The 20,016-nt window shown below is 35.3% G+C and overlaps 1 protein-coding gene across 1 annotated transcript in view; it reads left to right on the top strand.

The window, feature by feature from the left end:
- LOC124369385 overlaps positions 1–20,016 on the top strand; it is a 153,383-nt gene that overhangs the window by 36,861 nt on the left and 96,506 nt on the right. Inside the window, exon 3 of the mRNA XM_046827384.1 lies at positions 18,982–19,100. Within this exon, the coding sequence (XP_046683340.1) occupies positions 18,982–19,100 (119 nt within the window). The remainder of the gene's footprint in view (positions 1–18,981; positions 19,101–20,016) is intronic.

Below are 20,016 nucleotides of genomic sequence, written 5' to 3'. Positions count from 1 at the left end.
GCCTATTGCTTATCACTTGCCTCTCAGTGGCTCAATGCCCGTTCCTCCTCACCCCAGGTTTCCGCCTGTTGCTTATAGCTTGCCTCTCAGTGGCTCAATGCCCGTTCCTCCTCACCCCAGGTTTCAGCCTATTGCTTATCGCTTGCCTCTCTGTGGCTCAATGTCCGTTCCTCCTCAACCCCAGGTTTCAGCCTATTGCTTATCGCTTGCCTCTCAGTGGCTCAATGTCCGTTCCTACCTTACCCCAGGTTTCAGCCTATTGTTTATAGCTTGCCTCTCAGTGGCTCAAAGTCCGTTCCTCCTCACCCCAGGTTTTCAGCCTATTGTTTATAGCTTGCCTCTCAGTGGCTCAAAGTCCGTTCCTCCTCACCCCAGGTTTCAGCCTATTGCTTATCGCTTGCCTCTCTGTGGCTCAATGTCCGTTCCTCCTCAACCCCAGGTTTCAGCCTATTGCTTATCGCTTGCCTCTCAGTGGCTCAATGTCCGTTCCTACCAACCCCAGGTTTCAGCCTATTGCTTATCGCTTGCCTCTCAGTGGCTCAATGCCCGGTCCTCCTCACCCCAGGTTTCAGCCTATTGCTTATCGCTTGGCTCTCAGTGGCTCAATGCCCGTTCCTCCTCACCCCAGGTTTCAGCCTATTGCTTATCGCTTGCCTCTCAGTGGCTCAATGCTCATTCCTCCTCACCCCAGGTTTCAGCCTATTTCTTATCGTTTGTCTCTCAGTGGCTCCATGCCCGTTCCTCCTCACCCCAGGTTTCAGCCTATTGCTTATCGCTTGCCTCTTAGTGGTTCAATGCTCATTCCTCTTCACCCTAAATTTCAGCCTATTGCTTATCACTTGCCTCTCAGTGGCTCAATGCCCGTTACTCCTCACCCCAGGTTTCCGCCTGTTGCTTATAGCTTGCCTCTCAGTGGCTCAATGCCCGTTCCTCCTCACCCCAGGTTTCAGCCTATTGCTTATCGCTTGCCTCTCTGTGGCTCAATGTCCGTTCCTCCTCAACCCCAGGTTTCAGCCTATTGCTTATCGCTTGCCTCTCAGTGGCTCAATGTCCGTTCCTACCTTACCCCAGGTTTCAGCCTATTGTTTATAGCTTGCCTCTCAGTGGCTCAAAGTCCGTTCCTCCTCACCCCAGGTTTCAGCCTATTGCTTATCGCTTGCCTCTCTGTGGCTCAATGTCCGTTCCTCCTCAACCCCAGGTTTCAGCCTATTGCTTATCGCTTGCCTCTCAGTGGCTCAATGTCCGTTCCTACCTTACCCCAGGTTTCAGCCTATTGCTTATCGCTTGCCTCTCAGTGGCTCAATGCCCGTTCCTCCTCACCCCAGGTTTCAGCCTATTGCTTATCGCTTGCCTCTCAGTGGCTCAATGTCCGTTCCTACCTTACCCCAGGTTTCAGCCTATTGTTTATAGCTTGCCTCTCAGTGGCTCAAAGTCCGTTCCTCCTCACCCCAGGTTTCAGCCTATTGCTTATCGCTTGCCTCTCTGTGGCTCAATGTCCGTTCCTCCTCAACCCCAGGTTTCAGCCTATTGCTTATCGCTTGCCTCTCAGTGGCTCAATGTCCGTTCCTCCTCACCCCAGGTTTCAGCCTATTGCTTATCGCTTGCCTCTCAGTGGCTCAATGCCCGTTCCTCCTCACCCCAGGTTTCAGCCTATTGCTTATCGCTTGCCTCTCAGTGGCTCAATGCCCGGTCCTCCTCACCCCAGGTTTCAGCCTATTGCTTATAGCTTGCCTCTCAGTGGCTCAATGTCCGTTCCTACCTTACCCCAGGTTTCAGCCTATTGCTTATAGCTTGCCTCTCAGTGGCTCAATGTCCGTTCCTACCTTACCCCAGGTTTCAGCCTATTGCTTATAGCTTGCCTCTCAGTGGCTCAATGTCCGTTCCTACCTTACCCCAGGTTTCAGCCTATTGCTTATAGCTTGCCTCTCAGTGGCTCAATGTCCGTTCCTACCTTACCCCAGGTTTCAGCCTATTGCTTATAGCTTGCCTCTCAGTGGCTCAATGTCCGTTCCTACCTCACCCCAGGTTTCAGCCTATTGCTTATAGCTTGCCTCTCAGTGGCTCAATGCACGTTCCTCCTCACCACAGGTTTCAGCCTATCGAGCTTATCGCGCTTGCCTCACACTGGATCGATACTTGTTCGTGATCAACTCAGGTTTTAGCCTGTAACTTATCGCGGTCTCTTTTAAAGCCAGCAAAGTCCAGTTTGAGTCAAACCCACTCTCTGCTCTTGAGTATACATATGATAAATAAGTTTAACCCTTTTTGTATAGTTTATATTCGTAACCAATGGCTTTAAAATGCATTGGGAACATAATATATTACATTAAGACAAAATCGTTAAATATATACCAAACTTTAAAGTAATAAATCGTGTGATATTAATTATCATATACTTATATATAAAGAAATATGGCTAAAATAATTGAACAATAATTTTTATATATCATTTATAATTTTCAAAGACATTAAAAAGAATGAAATGCCATTAACTGAAAATCAGTTAAAACCGATCAAACATATCAATCTACTGCATAAGCGAAATCCTCACCTTTGAAGTGCTCAAGCATACTACTAAATACGTTATATGTACTTTAACTCAAATTGTATAATTACTAACACATACTTTTGTAGCACAAACGTTCGTTTGACTTTTGTTCTATTCTCCAAGAATATGTTCAATAAAGAATACGAAACTGAATCTGAAGTACTTTAATGTTCCTAAGGTGTTCCAAATGTGCAATACATATTACGAAGCGAAAAATTGCGTGCGAACATTTGATAATTCTGAACAGATACATTTCATACCGCATTAAAAATATATTAACATGGTTTAAAAAGCAGTGAGTTATACAAACACACTATATGAAATAGGATCCGAGTTGTTGGTGTAACTTCACTGAAGAAGCGGTTTGAATGGGAGTAAACGTATGGAGTAAATGGCACTAATGTCAATAACCCTTTTAATTCAAGAGGCTTCTGTAATTATGAGAACTCGTTGGCTTCCTAACAAAGGAGAATCCTCTTGTTCTTTGCATCCAACGCATTGTGGAATTGAAATAAACAGAATATTTTGGCAGTTTTTGTAATCCTACGGTAGACGGTAGTTCAATCGTTTCCGACATATTGTCTTGTACTCTCGAGTGAGGTCGTCGGAGACGTGACCAAGGTCAAAGCAGCCACCGTGAAGTGACATCAGACTCTTATCTTGCATCTGGCTGAGTCACCTGCACTAAGTGAATTGCAAACCGGCCTCTTGCCTCACGTCTGGGGGTCCTGGCAGAGTCAAAGTGAGGTGTGTTCATTTGAAACATTCAAACTCGTATTAAAAGACTTATAGCCCAAGTATCGAAATTCTTTAAACGGGAGTGTATAGTACTAATTGAGGGAACAAAACATATTTTCAAACTGGGGGTGCTCACCCCCATGCCCCCCTGTACCCAAAGTCAAAATTTTGAAATTGTACTGTTGTAAATTCCTTTGCAAACTTCAAATCAAATGTTCATATTGGTAGGCATTGTTGTTCAAGCAAAAAATAATCTACTTTCTAATTCTTGCCTAACCTTTCTAAAAGTTGTATCCCCACTTGAAAACTTGTGTTGTTTTTAAAACACACCCCACTGTTGTCCAAGACTTGAAAAAAATAGGATCACTGCTGAGTGCAGACGCTTAACCAAAGAAAACTACAGAAGTTTGTAGACTAATAACACAGGTCTGCGACATAAAATTTTTTCAATTTCAATAAGTGATTTTTATAGTATTTTCAACGCTAATTTTGGGGAAAATAGTGGAAAAATTTCAATATTTATCAGTATTGGAATGTATAGCTTAGAAAATGATTTATGTATAAAATAAAATTATTTAACTTTAGAAAAAATGTAAAAAATTGGTTTAATTTTGTTTTTTTTTCCCAAAAGTAATTTCTTTTTGTGAAAAAACTTGACGTGATAGGAAAAAATGGATTGCATTTTTGAAATCAGCGCAGAAAAATACATAAAAATCTGCTACCAAACTTAAAACAACTTGCAAAAATATTTTTTTTATAGACTTGTGTAATTGTTGTGTAAGAAATTACAGTATTAGCTACTGGTAGAAAACGGCTTGGCCGATTTAAAGTTTTCTTTTAACAAAATACAGAAATTTTTTTATAATATTCAACTTGAGGTGTCACAAGGTTGCCATTTCAAAATTTTGACTTTAGGTACGGGGGCATGGGGGTGAGCACCCCCATTTTGAAAATATTTTTTCCCCCAAGTAGTACTATACCCTCCCGTTTACAGAATTTCGATACTTGGGCTATAAGTCTTTTAATACGAGTTGGAAGTTTTCTAATAAACACCCTTGATAATTTTAATCGAATGTACTAACAGAAATGGAATCTAACCTATTGGTTGATCCATAACAAAGTTATAGTAAAATAAGGTGCATATCGGTCACACATATACTCTCATCTGTCCACCTAGAGAAATAGCCAATTAAACTTGTATTTCAAAACAGAATAGTATCATTGATAAACGCCTCGACTCTTTATGTAATCTTAGCCTATGCTAATCACATTATTGTAGTTTTCGAAAGCTACGGATGTTCTTAACAGTTCAGAACACATCTTACATGTCTGGGCGCTGATAAACGTTTGTGATTTCTTTAAGCTTAATGGCTTCAGGATCTATAAACAGTATTTATTTCCCTAAACATACTTTGACAGGTATTATATTTTAAAAATGAAGATGTATATATAACAAGTGATACAAATTTATTCCGTTTGTGGCCACTTGCAGTTGATTGGAATGTGATTTATTTTACTAACTTAAATATTAACATTTCTCTTCATATAATACATAAAGTTAAATATAAATATTTTACTTTTAAAACTATTTCAAAGGTGTAAAATTTCCTTTTATATAAGTTTATATAACTCTAGACACTCAAATAGACAGTTTAAATCTTGAAATTCATTGTTTACACTATCCGTTTAACGTTTTAAGAAGGCTAGTCTAGAACGGCACTCGGGCCGTCATCGTCATGGGCTTAGTTAAATTTTTACACTAATTCATAAATCAATTTTTTAAAAGACACCTTTCATACAGCTATAGTTTACGGTATTTTTTACCAATTAATGTATATAATTTTCTAGAACCTTTGAAAACGCTATTTTTATACAAAAACACACTACAACAAATTATTGGGCTTATGAACCTTCACATTTAAGAAAATTCGAGAAATGGAAAAGAAATTTTAAATTAATTTGTAAAGCAGATTTACAATAAATTGGAGCGAACGCAGGCAGATTTCAAGCGGATTAAATTACAATGACATGCGAGATTGGTTAACGAAGGATCAAAGGAAGGATTCGTCTTTGATTTAGAACTAGGATCAAATTTGGAATATAATATTAGTTAGATGACTCAGCTTTTTTTAATTAAAATAGTTAAAAGGCGACTCAAATATATAGGGAAATCGATATCCATAAAAGTAGTGCAGAATTTCATTTAACTAAATACTACACTTAAATCCTTTGAAAATTTTGAACAAAAACTTATGGAGAACTTATTGTGACGTGTGCTATTTCATCAATAACCTGAAAGCGAAATAAATAAATACAAATTAATTCATAAAGTGGGAAAGAGTATCTAGAACACAAATTAAAAAAAAAATAAAAACCTAATCTCGATTTTTTAAACATTACAAAACCGTCTTCAGTACTATGGATGGCGTATAACCAAGCATATTAAAGTAATTTACATGTATCCACCTGCGCTAACTATAAAGAGAATGGTGAAGTAAGTTCAAAATAAATATTATAATATTTATAAGCTGGTTTTATCATTACCTGATTCAAAATGTAAAATATTCAATATAGGAACTATCGTTTGCTATTGGTCTCAGTCGCGTAGTGACACCTGTAAATGTTGGGACGTCAGGTAAACTAAGGAAAACTACAAAAATTGACATATTGCTATTAGATTCTTTGTTTCAAGCTTATGTTTGACGCTTTCATCGTTGTGAAGGAAACAGGATTTTCCGGACATTTGTCATCTTTCAGTGAAACAAAAATTCAGTAACACTACGTTTCGGGATCTGCAATCTGATCTCTTCTTCAGGTAAATAACTAACCTAACACATAAATACAAACTAGGTTGAAATAAACAATTCATACCAGAGCGTTGTGAAACGCTTAAGTCAAAAATCACAACCACGATGTTGTGTGTCAACTTCACTAACTCTAAAGTATGTGCATTTTTTAGATCATTATTTGTCGTATAGTGGGGTAAAAGCATAAAAGCACCTCTCACACCTACGTTTTATTTAATTTTTAGCTTTTTTTCATATTTAGATGTATAGATACACAATTTTGTCCTTGATGGAAAAATGCTTTTTTTATTAGAGTAGTTATCGCGCTTCTTTTACGGTGAAATATGAATGAGATTAATTTTTTGCACTTTTTGAAGTGTTTTTTTATCAAATTAATTCGCTGAATGTTTTGATTGTAAGTGTTTGTTTGTCTTATCCTACTTTTGACAATAGAATTGAGTTTAAAAATTACCTTTTATTTTGTGTAAAAAATGGTCATATTATTAAAATACTGCAGTATACTGAAAATGTTATATACAAAATTTGAGTTATTACTAAAATGTTATTTGTTCGCCTTCATTGTAAAAAACGTGTATTTACGTTAAAGCAGCAGCATAGCTAAAGTGATGTCCGGGTTCCTTCAATTGAATGATTCACTCCAATTGTGCTAGAGGTCTTGTGATTACATGTTGTGCCGGCTTACTTCAAAAGGGTACACTGGAGCTGTAGAAAATACAGCAAAACGATTCGGGAGCAAAAGCTGTGAATCGCAGAGGAGGCCTGTGTCGAAGAAAAGGGGAAAAGAATAATTTGTTTAACTACATAGTAATCAGAGTGGCGTTTCTTTGCGGATACAAACTGTGTTATCGGGATTCCGTTACAAAGGGCTTTGTGAACAAAGCGTATATTAATTGCACTAGGCGATGGAGGGATTGAATATTTAGTGGATTTCCATTAATCAATATTCAAAATAACGTCATTCAATGATCTGTTATGCAATGCAGTAATACAGTTCAGGGGCGTATTTCACTATCCCTGCTTGCAGGTATTGAAGAGATACAAATAAAGATTATTATACTGAGCAAAAATATTGTGATTTCCGAGGAGACGTTGGGTTCTTATTACATTGTTGATGAGGAAAAACTTAATAAACTTATCCTTTATAGCCTTATCCTCCCAGGTAATAATAAGGGGTATACTTAAGCATATATAATTAATGAATTAAAGGATAAAAAATTTAAAATTTAGTTTCTAAATCATAAAACTTTCAACCATATGTGGTGGAACGATAAAATCTTAATCGGAAGGTGTATTCACATGTTGCCACATACGTTGAGGATTTTCCAGATTGTGCTAAGGAGTGTAAGGACATAAACCTTTCGTTTTATTGGTACATTTCTAGACTAAAGGGCACTCCTAATGTACTCGTTAACCGGATATGCATTAAGCCTTCAGTGTCCTTTATACCCCTCACATGCGTCCATTACACGTCTTACTTCTTCATCTTTCTTGTATTACACTTTAGATTGTTGCTAAATAAAACAGCATTCCTTAACGGATCCAAATACAGAATAGTAAGTTTCAAAGTCCATTCTTCTGGTGCCGAAAAGCAAATTTCGAATCACAAAAAATTAGTTTTCTATTTTATTATATTTACGATACCGGTCAAATGTCTGAAAAAACTATTATCATTTAAAATCATACATGGTCAATAATAAACTTTAGACAAAAAATATTAATTAATTTTAATAGGGAAGACGTTCAGCCATCGTTAAAGAGGGGTGTATCCTTTATAAACTAACTATAGATGTGTTGAATTTTACTAAATGCACCAAAACAGAATTCTTTAATGATTTAAAATATAGAATAGTAAGTTCCAAGGTTTGGAATCCATCCTTTCTTCCGGTGAGAAACCCCAATTTCCAATCATAGCAATGTTGTTTTCTATTTTTGTATCATTAACGGTGACGAATTCTCGGAAACCAGTTATCCTATAAAATCATTCTTCGTCAACAACAAAGAATATTCCTTAATTATAATTGTAACGGGGAAACGTTACGCCATCGTTAGAGAAAAAATTATTCCCTATAAACTCACTATACATTTATTGATATTTTGTCTGTTAAGTATAAATCTAGATATTTACTTTTGCAGTGTACATTTTAAAATGTAAATTTAACATGTGACTGAATAAATAAATTTTAATGTGAAGACCGCTCAGAAACCGTTCCTAATTTCAAGGATATTAACAACTGATAGAATTAATCGATTAAGACGCGAAATAAACTCATTTTGATGAGTTTATTTCGCGTCTTGTAACCATATTTTGATATGGTTACAAATTTTCCTACAACCTTTTTCTCTTGTATGGAATAGACAAAATATGATTAGAATCTTTAGCAATGTAGCTAAACTTTGTAGAGAATAAATAAAGTCTCTGGGTATAAAATCCTTAATAAATGTGTGTAAAATTCATACTCACTAGGGATAATTTTTTAAACTATAAGGATAAATGCTGGTATTTTTTTTTGCAAACGCGAACCAAAGTTATTTCTCTATTTGTATAAAATGTGAGTTATCATATTTCGACTTATTAACGAGAAAACCCTTAACTTCAAATCCGCTTATCGTAAATAAATATACCGTAGATGTAAACATATAAAAGTGTATAATTTAATAATTACCGTAATGAACACCTGCATGTTTTGAATACACGTGCTACCGCATATGCCAGCCGTGTATAACAAAATCCTCTATATCATGATAGACTCGCTATCTCGCTTCTATGTTGCGTGAAAACAAACACGCTAATTAACCAACCTTGTAGCAGCAAATCGATATAATCCTGTAAGATGCTTTCAGGCAATCCTGTACGCAGGTGTGGGAACATAACACTCTCAGTGGGGCTTTGCAGGTGACATGAGCACTCCAAAAGTGCAAGAACAATTTCCTTCGAAATGTTAAACAAATCAGATCACATTTATTTATCTCATCGTGCATAATTCATACATTTGAGCATACTTTGGTTTGTGAACGTTCCCACGTGGGTTTGTGACGTGGATGTGGGAGCTTAGCCTGTGTAGTATATGAAAAATTACAAAAACAAATCAGACTAGACAATTTTAACTTAGAGACAAAATATGGAAATAAAATCTAGTCATTTCCTTAGGTAAAATATAGTAGTATGTACTATTCAAATTTGTATATGAGAGAGTTAAATTTCATTAAAGCTAATTTATTGGTGCAAATTTAATGTGATAATAGTTATCAACGGTATGATAGATAAGTAAAGGAAAAAAATAATCAGGGAACCGCTTCCTCTTATATTTTAAAATTGGATATACAGCTTACGAGTTTATTAGTTGTGCGTTTAAGCTGCACAGGAATTTCAAAATAAGGGTGGGTTGTTTAAAAGACACTCGTCATATCCACACAATGGAATAGATTTTAAATCTAAATTTCCTGTTCAGAGGTTTTCAGCCAGTGGTGATGCATTAGTTTAATGAAGTATAAATTGACTATTGGCATATTCGACTAAATAAACGGTTTAACTCACAGATGGGTTATATTGTTTAATAAAAACCAATAAAGAGTTAAACAATAAATACTGTAGAAGAAACTAAAGTGTTTGTAATAAAATATGAAATTATAACTATTTCAGTATGAAATATACACAAGTGAAACATTCCACACTATCATAACATTAATAAGCATTCCATAATTTTAAAGATCTTGATCTTTGATAGGAATAGAAATGATTATTCCCTACAGAGGTAGTCCACTGTGAAGCATGTTAATTTTGAGCATTGGCAAAGGTTATATGAAACTAATGAAATTTGAATGTCCATTGGAAAAAAAATTTAATGTAGGGACGTGCTGTATTGGTTTCGGTTTATTCTCCCTTAGGTACTTAATGCTGTTATACCAGTTGAGTATATGCTTGATTGTTTACGAAAAAATATTCTGTTGCTAAATTTAGTTATTGTGTTAAATTCATCGCAGCACATTTTAGCCTTTGAGTGTTTCTGTATGTTTAACCCTGCGTCTTAGGGGTTTTTTCTAGGAAGAGGATATATTCAATTCATCAAAACGCAGTGTTTTATTTTTGTAAAATATAATGATGGCAAATGTCCGAAATACTATAATTCTTACTCAGTTAGTGCTACCGCCAAAATTTAGTGTAAGAAGTACACGAATACTTTAGAACCAGTGGAGACATAAACACATTTATTATTTTACCACATTATACTCAAATGAAATATCTGCAACTTTTCGAACGACTGGCATCAATACCATTTTTGTTTTGTTTAAACAATTCTCAATTTTTCCCGGAACCTTTTTATACTACAAACGTTACAAGTTTATTTTTTGAACAATTTCTTGCTCTTTTCATCAATTCTAATTTTTTCTTTAAATTTTAAAATGAATTTCTTTTTAATTTGATAAAGTTGTTTTTCTTCAGAAGTAACGTTGCCATTTACTTTTAAGAATTGAAAGACGAAACGGGAAGCACTAAACGTGAAATGTAAAATGTTAAATTTTAAATGTAGAATGTAGGTTGTATAGTGTATAGTGTAGAGTGTTAGGTGTAAAATGTAAAGTATGTAAAGTATGAAATGTAAAATGTTAATTGTAAAATGTAAAAACGTGAAATGTAAAATTTTAAATGTAGAATGTAGGTTGTATAGTGTATAGTGTATAGTGTAGAGTGTTAGGTGTAAAATGTAAAGTATGAAATGTAAAATGTTAATTGTAAAATGTAAAAACGTGAAATGTAAAATTTCAAGTGTAAAATGTAAACTGTAAAATGTGAAATATGAAACTTAAAGAAATATTATATTAATTATATATTAGAACACGAAATAAAAAGAGAACACGAGTAAAAAACGGAATGCACAGAGTTAACTGCACCAAAATATGAGCAATAAATAATAATCAGTCATTTTTTACGCTTATCATGATGCACCGGTTGCGTTAACTACTTTATCAGCTTTGTACATTAAATAATTTGAATATAAACTCGGATATCAATCGCTGCACTTCATGAGTATGCACTTTACTACATATATTAAATCACGTTTTGAAAACGTGTAGAAGCGTATACAATCAGCGCACTTATTGGCGGGCAGCTCCTTCACGATGCCCAGCGCCGTTGGCTAGCGGAAGTAATCGATTAGTGCCAGTGTTGCTTAGACTCGCTGTGTGCTGAGAACATCAACCTTAAGTGTTATCGTGTCGGAAACGCGGTCGAAATTGCGTCACTTTCACCGAGCGTCTTTAGATGCCACAAAACCTTTAGAAAGCGTGAGGCACTTAGTCATTGCTTAAGTTTAGTCTCAGTCGGGAGAGACGGTACGAGTGCTCTAAGGTGTCGGACTTTAGTTGTGAGTTCCACCCAATCTTGTCTGAGGCCATGGCACTTCTTATCAGTGTACCAACTCTCCTACTTGTTGTATTAGAGAAGATCCTCGCACAAACTAGTGGCCCATGAGGACGAGCAGAATAAGGCTAAAAATGTTAAGAGCGCCAAGTAGATTTAAGAGTACATACAGATGTTTATTGCAATTAAGTTTATTCCAATATATGGAGGAGCCGGTAGATACACGGTCCAGTTGGAAGAAGCGCAGAGAATGTTCTCCTTGTTCTGTTAGATAAGATCCTCTCACAGACCAGTCAGCATAAGGACGGGCGGAATAAGGCTAAAAAGGGGATCAGCCTTTCCCTTTTTTATGGAGTGCCAAGTAAGTTTAATATCACATAAAAAATAATGTCGTTATTACTCAGAGAATTTCATTACATTTATGACCGCTTTATAATTTTACTTAGTTCATACGAATCAATATCTCAATCAATCTATTCAATTAGTTCAATATAAAAACATATACACTAAAAATCTTCGTAAATTAAAAAAAAAAAATGCAAGTACGAAAATATTTTCACCTCTCAAGAGCCAGCAGGGATCACTTCTGGCTGGTTTACACTTTCCTGTTGAACCTATCACTGAACACACCAAAAACCGATGTGTCACTTAAATCTGGAAAACCTTACGGATGTCCAGGAGCGTCACATTATTAACCGGAACAAGGGTGTGCCGCCCTCTGCCTGCTTTGACCGGAGAGGCTGGTTCAGAGCTGGCCTCCCCTTCTTCCGGGGGGACATGACTTTGAGATTAGTGCCCTAAGTGTTCCTCATGGATCTCGATAGGAGGCGGCCCCTATCCTCTAACCTTACTCATCCTGAATACCCTGTCACTCCAGAAGCAGGGCTAAGGTTCTTAGAGTACTAAGTGCAATTTATAAACTTCTTGTCCTTGGAGAAAAAAAAACAAACAAAAAACAAAAAACCCTCTCAAGACGGCGTTTTGCCTGTGATGACGATTCCTAACCACAAAACCTTACAGTAACAGTTTTGGCCAGGTAATTAGGTATACCTATTACTAATCACATCAAAAACAGTTTTTTGTGAATTAATAATACATTATGTTTTAGCTTTTAATGGTTTCCCAGACTAAATACCGTATAAAATGCCAATTTTGGTTTCTCCCAGTCAAGTAAACCTGGAAATATATAAAAAATGGCAATACATCTAGTTGCAAAACAGAAGTAATTTTTCTATGTTGCGATGTTCAGTTTTGGAAAATGGCAAACTTCTTGATTGAATTCTGCCCCTAAAAACACAATGTAAGGTTTCCATGGAATAACAATTCCACAACCCACGCGCATCTCGCTTATTTTGTTATGAAAAAATTTACCCCTTTTGAATTTTTCTGACAATTAACTCCAAACTCCAAAAAGAAAGTAAAACTACCATATCTACAGCAATGTATAACATTTTAAGCATGTAATACTAGTAAGTCTTACTGAATCAATTATCCATTCAATGAACGACCATGTATAACCTTTGTTGAAATAGATTTTTTTAGACATCTCTAAAATATTGTGGTACCGAAAATGTTGACAGGTGATGATTTATAAACTGTAGAATTTCGCATTTGATTTAGCTTTAACTGGGGGACATTATTCAACATTATGTTTGATTTTTTACTAACTATCTGAGTTTGTGCCAAAGAGAGATACACGTGTGTAGATTACTAAGAAGCTATTTAAATACATGTTGACACAGAAATTCTTATATATTACTCACTATCGTGTGAGGTTATTCTTGTATTAGTTCTACACCAATTACTCATTTTTCCACTAGGTATATCCTGTTACTAATATAAACAACATTAAATAGAAGCCGTATCTCCTGAAAAAGTCTGGCTGAACAAAAAACAGAATATTGAATTAAATTTGTTATTGATAATTCAATTCAACATCCATTACTGGGAAAACTGATTGCCTTATTTTGACTATCCTCGGCATCAAAGTTTAATTGTGATAAATTTACAATGCTATTTTAGTTTTTTATTTTTAAAGGAGAGGCCGATCCCCTTTTAAGCCTTATTCTGTCCGTCCTCATGGGCCACTGGCCTGTGCGAGGATCTTATCAAACAGAATAAGGAGGAGAGTCGATACAGTACAAGGTTGATGGTACTGATAAAAAGTGCAAAGGTCACAGACAGGATTTGAACCTGCGCTATCTCTATCTCAGACCCATAGTCCAACAACTTAGACCACTCGGCCATCGGCATTCCCATCGTTAGTACATCGTGTTACTACATCGTATACACATGTAGGTTTTTAAAATAATATTGTTGAGCAATATACTATGAAAGCTCCTGATGCAGATGATGATGATTAAATATATACTACTGCTCAGCTCATTAGATGACAATGCAAATATTTCAAACAATAACTTCCTTAAAAGTATGACTGAGGGGTTCCTAAGGCTAAAAAATAATAGTTTAAACAAATGAATAGTATACAGGGTGGCCCAGAACTACTTACCACTATTTTAAGGTATTATTACTATACCAAAGATAAATTAAAATATCATATTAAAACTTTCGAAAACTCAATAGTTATCCGATAAGTTGAATAACTACCCAAATAGCAGCCATTATGTTTTTTTTCACTTTAAAAATGTTTAATTTCAGAACGGCTTATTGCAATTCGGTATATACCTTTATAACTTGTATGTCTAGTTACAGAAAAGTTTAAAAATTTGTTGGAAGCTTTATTTTCAAAATGGCGGCTTCTTCAATCTTTGAACGTAAATATCTTAAAAACGACATAAGATCAAAAAGTTACATTTATTAAAATTTAATTAGTCAATTTAATTAAAAATCTAACGATACCAAGATTAAAGTAGCTAAAATTGAAACAGCTGATTGTTGTGGCTCACAAACAGTGCTGCCACATAATCACAGTGGATATTGATTGGTACCCGGTTTTCAAAAGCGCATTATCTCCCTTATTTATCAAGTGATTTGCTTAAAGTTGGCATTGTTGAATTTCTAATTAAATTGTCCAACTTAAATGTAATAAATGTGACTTTTTAATCATATATAGTGTTTAAGATGGTAACGTTTAAAGATTTTACGAAACCGCCGTTTTGAAAGCAAAGAAAATTAAAATGTTTTCCTTTAATTATACCTTTAGTTTATAAACCTAATTATCAGGTTTATGAACTACCAGTTTACCAAATTTCAACTTATCAGGTAACTATTCAGTTTTAGAAAGTTTTACTATGATATTTTGGTTTGGTTTTGGTCCAGGAATAATAGGTAAAAATATTGTTAGAGAGTTCTGGGATACTCTGTACAATATTGAATGACAAAGTTCTGATCTAATCCGTGTCTGGTGTATTTCCAATAACCGTGTGTCAATGTTGGTGTATTATTCCAATAACAACATTGCTGGTTTTTAAGAGTTGCTGGAACATTCCAATTCACTTTGATTTAGAAAAAGTGATAGAGAAATAGTAATATATTTAGTAATGCTGTTAAGCTGGAAGCTTTGAGATAATTATCGGGAAAAAGTGATAGAGAAATAGTAGTAGCTAAGCTGGAGTATTCCAATTCATTTTGAAGATAATTATTGGGAAAAAGTGACAGAGAAATAGTAGTAATTTAGTAATATGTTAGCTAATCTGGAATATTTCAATTCACTTTGAAGATAATTATCGGGAAAAAGTGATAGAGAAATAGTAATATATTTAGTTGTTCGAGGAAAATCTACCAGAAAATTCATAGGAATGTCTTCTGAACGTTTAAAACATTAATAACAAAATTTATCATTAACAAGGGATGATTTGTAAAAAATATTCGATTTAGGAATAGATTATAGGATTGAAATCGTTTTTCTTCCAGATTTCTCTAAAATCTTAAGACATCAAATCAATTAAACATAAAGTATGTAGCGGTGAGGTCAAAAAAGTAAAAAACAACACAATTTCTACCTAATACCATTCAAGCCTCCACCTGGGAGATTCTAACTGATTTGACATTACAAGTAAAATATCTTTAAGTACCTTTGACCATATTGTAGATATATTTAAATTGATCCGTCTTTGCCAGTAAACGAAATACAAGTAATATGAATCATAGAAATGATCGATCTCATTATGAAAGTACAGTTTCCTCTTATAAACACGCAAAAGCTTCTTGGAAAATGTTTTAGAGCTGGCACTAAATATAAATTAAATACACTTAGTACGAGACAGACTAGGTTTTGTTTAGCTTAATACGTTTTAAGGGAAACCTTTTAAGGGTTAAAGTGCATGGCAATAGGAGAAGAAGAAGGGAAAACTTTAAAAAACCTATCATCATATTACAATTTTTTTTTGATTGGTATACAATAAATAATAAAGGCACACGGACAGCAGATTAATCTTGACAACTATTCTCTAAGGTGAGAAAGCACGTTAGTGAATGCAGCCGTGGTTAACTTCAACTGGAATCTTCGTACAGTTCCAATAATTGGAATAATTGCTCAAGACAAACCAGTTTTAATGACGTAGACCCTGCAGCAGTTAACTGACCCCAGGTCGTAAATAGAAACTGATGGAAGATAGTCCAGGATTCGAGTAAGAGTACTGCATTAAATTGTCTACCACAATTACATGTGCAATTCCATAAAATAACCGTGAAGTTTGGTTCTAAAACACAAGAAAATATTTGTAACAGACATACCAGGAAAATATTCCAATAACATTTACATTCCAATAAAATATAAAAATGCATTCAAGTAGAAGGTCAGCAGCTAGACGAACAAGTAGATTTTTTATTTCTAAGAATAAAACTTAAATTAAGGAAACTGATTATCCTGCGTTTGTACTCTGCATCCATCTAGACTCTAGATTGAAAGGGTAGACTGGAAAGAATCTGATTCTCAAGAAATTACAGGTAAACATTATGCTCAGGCCATCAACGTTTTGATCCTCTGCATTTTGTAAGGATACTCAATAAAAGGACACTACAGAAGTTGGATGTGTGGTATATTGCCGGTCACCGTGCATCAGAGAGAGACACACATGTAATACATAGTTGCAACAGATTGCACGGTGGTCACATTACACGTCATACATAATGCAAAAAGTAGTGGTGAAGGCAGCTTTGTCCGACCAAATAGATTGCCAATGAGGAAAGAAGCCGTGAACCAAAATATCCTTTCTTAACTGAATTCCCGATCCTCTGAATATAAAAACCACCGTGTTAATGATATGTCACTCACTAGTGGAGCATTAGAGCATTTAGCGTACAGTAATTGCACGCCCAGAATATCGTAAAGTACCGAAGAAGTCATTGAAGCTGACTATGCCTCAGAAGTATTGTGTGCTAGCTAATAATTTACTCTTGATACTCGGAGTACACAACGTTATACAGTTATACATAATCTGGTAGTCCGTACAACCGTTTCAGATATGGGCGTTAAGTGATTTAAAAGGAGTCACTGATGCGGTTACCAGAGCTCTTCCCAGCATTGCTATCCTCTCATATTTCAATTCCTTCTATAGTTTGTTTTGGTCATGTTCCTGGCAGCGTGAAAATGAAAAATGGTTACAAAGTAGCAAGCTGCAGGGCGGAACCTGCTAGATCGATATGGTGTGTCGCAAGATTCACAGATCAAGGACACCGACTTGACTTATTCCTCAAGAGCGATTTCCTTCTACCAATTCAAATACAAATTGAAATATCTGATGGTACTTGGGTGCTGCAGGATATCTATTTATGGGAACGGATCCTGCAAGATCGTCATAAACGTGGTGGATGATCCTCCAGTCCAAGCCACTCTACATTTTAATGCTTAAGAATACAAATAACATAATTATAGTGGAAAGGGTTGATTCAATATGAATGATAGTTTAGCTCCAGTTCACCTTCCTCTTAGTGCAGTGTCTGGAATCTGACGCTGTCACAGACTTGACTTCTGGAATCTGAAGTCACGTTTGTTTGAAAAGATAAAAAAAAAACGCTGACATCAAAACACGTAGATTAAAAAATATAAAAATATACACCCAAGTGAATTGGCATTCTCATTGTCTCATCAGGTGCACAATTGAGTGCACTATGATGTTTCTGACACGATTTCAAGCACGGTGGAACAACAACAATAACAACAACAACAATAATGATGATGATGATGATAATACTCCTTATTGCGTTTAAAAATTTCTGAAATTGAACAGCAAGAGTCAACTTTAATACATTTAGTAAAAAACCATGTACACGTTTTTTAGATTACATTTTACAAATTCATACATACACATCCATTCCGATATCAAATCCAGCGTTTATTTCTTGGTTTCTAAATTTACCAGCGGCTCATCATGAATTATTCAACAGAACAAAGCGCTTTAGACACCAAAAGGCGCTTGAGACGAGTTTTGAATTGATTTGTGTTGTTTAAGTTTTTTTACACTTTCAGGGAGCCTGTTGATTAGTCTGACACCAACTTGTTACGGGAGACAACTTCAGTCTGTGTTGCTGTGTTCTGGGATTGTCCCTGCCTCTGGTTTCATTTTCGTAAACTTCCCTGCTACGTGACAAGCAGTACATGATCCTAAGAAATATAAAGACAGGTTAAAGTTAGCAATCCCAGCTCCCTGAAAGATTCCTTGCTCGATTCTCTTAAGTTCAACTTTCCAATTACTCTTACTGCTTTTTTTGAGTATTAAAACGCGCTCCATATTGCTTTTGGAACAACCTCCTCAGAGTCTTATTCCATACGCTAAATATGCATGGGTAAGGCCATAACAAGCCATCTTTAAGACTTTTGGAGAACAGAAAATTGCTAGTTTTCGCAAGACAAATATGCCTGAGGAACTTTAGCACATACGTTATCTACATAATCGTTATAGGTCTGTCCCCTATCAAGAAGCTTTCCTAAAACGTCATGGAATTAGTTTCTTCTAAAAGGTCTTCATCCATAAAAAAAACAGAAGGAAGCTTTGTATCTGGCTGTTGGAGAGAGAAATAAAAAACATTTGATTTAGACTGGTTGGTTTTCAAGTTTATTTTCCAAATGAACTGTATACATGAATTTAATTTTGTGAATGATGTGATCTCTAAATCCTTAAGGGATTTGGTTTTGAAGCAGAGAGTCGTGTAGTCGGCATACTGAATCAGTTTCCCATGCTGGATTACTGAATTCAATCTGCCGACATATAACAAAAATAAAAAGGGCCCAAGAATTGAACCCAGAGGTACACCACGAGCCATTGTAAATTTTTTAGAAACAACATTTTAAATCTCTACGCACTGATCTCAATCCTTGAGGTAAGAAGTGGGCTATAAGTGCGGGAAGCCCCGGACGGCACATTTATCTAACTGGTACATAGTTGTATGATGTAGAAGCGATGTAAATTGTTCGTTTTGAGCTTTTTCGTGTTGGCTTTTGGATCTCTTGAGACAAACATGACTCCAGATTCCAGACGCTGTACTAAAACGAAGGTGAATTGGAGCTAAACTCAACATTCTTAATAATAGTTACTAAAAAAAGAAATACAAGTTGGATGGTGTTCCAGGATAGCTAGCCGCGGAAACGGAACGTGCGAGATCAGCATAGGCGTGCCAGAAAGTTCTCCGATTGAGGACACCGACTTCGACTTCTTCCTCAAGAGCAGCCGCTGCCAGAACAAAACAGGTAACAATCAGCTATTGCTGATCTTGATTAAAGATTGAAGAGAATATCAGTTGAGCTGAAAGTCATATAATTATACTTCGTACATAGTGTTCAATTAAAGCACCCTTCTTTATCCTTCCATATATCTTATTTTCCTCTTCTCTCACTCAGTTTAAAACAAGAGATTTATTTTGCTACTCTACACCAAACCACTCGCACTTTTCTTTTTGTATACGGTCTAATATTTGATTGCTCTCGAAGTAATTTGTAATCAGACCCTCTAGAATTGTATTATGTTACGTGATAGGCAATATCTACAGGGATATTATTCTATCGTCGCCATCAGCGGGGGAAGCCTCCGCGCTGATGGCGGAGGCATTAGTAGATAAGATTAGATAGGAAAGTTACTCGATCCCCATTCTTGTAAAACAATGTAAGTTATACTTCCGCGGAATATAGAATAGAACCTCATTAATAACGAAAACAGTGTGATGGTAAATAAGAATTTAAGACTTCCTCTAGTTTGATATGGGATAAAAAATTGCTTCAAAACAATATGATATATCACATTTTATTGTTGATAGTACCATTACCTATTTTATCAAAATTGTTGAAAAAGCTAACAACATATACTTATATACAACATAAACGTATTTTCCACAACTTACATTTTGTAAAAAAACAAACTATAATTATTTAGTTTTAATCTCATTTGTAAAAAATTAAATATTTAATATAGTTGTATAAATATGAATTCTCTTCTTACAAAAATAAATTACCCAAAACACAAATATTAGTAAGCTCTTTTATGTATTTTCGTACGTCTAATCGTACCTCTTCAGTCATAACATTTTATCTACCTACAGAATGCAAACAAGAAAAAATAACAATAACTAAAAAATAAACAGAGAACAAGTAACTCACAGCAGATGTTTCA

The sequence above is a fragment of the Homalodisca vitripennis genome, chromosome X (genome assembly GCF_021130785.1).
Source record: "Homalodisca vitripennis isolate AUS2020 chromosome X, UT_GWSS_2.1, whole genome shotgun sequence".
Lineage (NCBI taxonomy): Eukaryota > Metazoa > Arthropoda > Insecta > Hemiptera > Cicadellidae > Homalodisca > Homalodisca vitripennis.
Note: the sequence above shows the minus strand (reverse complement) of the source record. Positions and strands in the feature narration are given on the sequence as shown.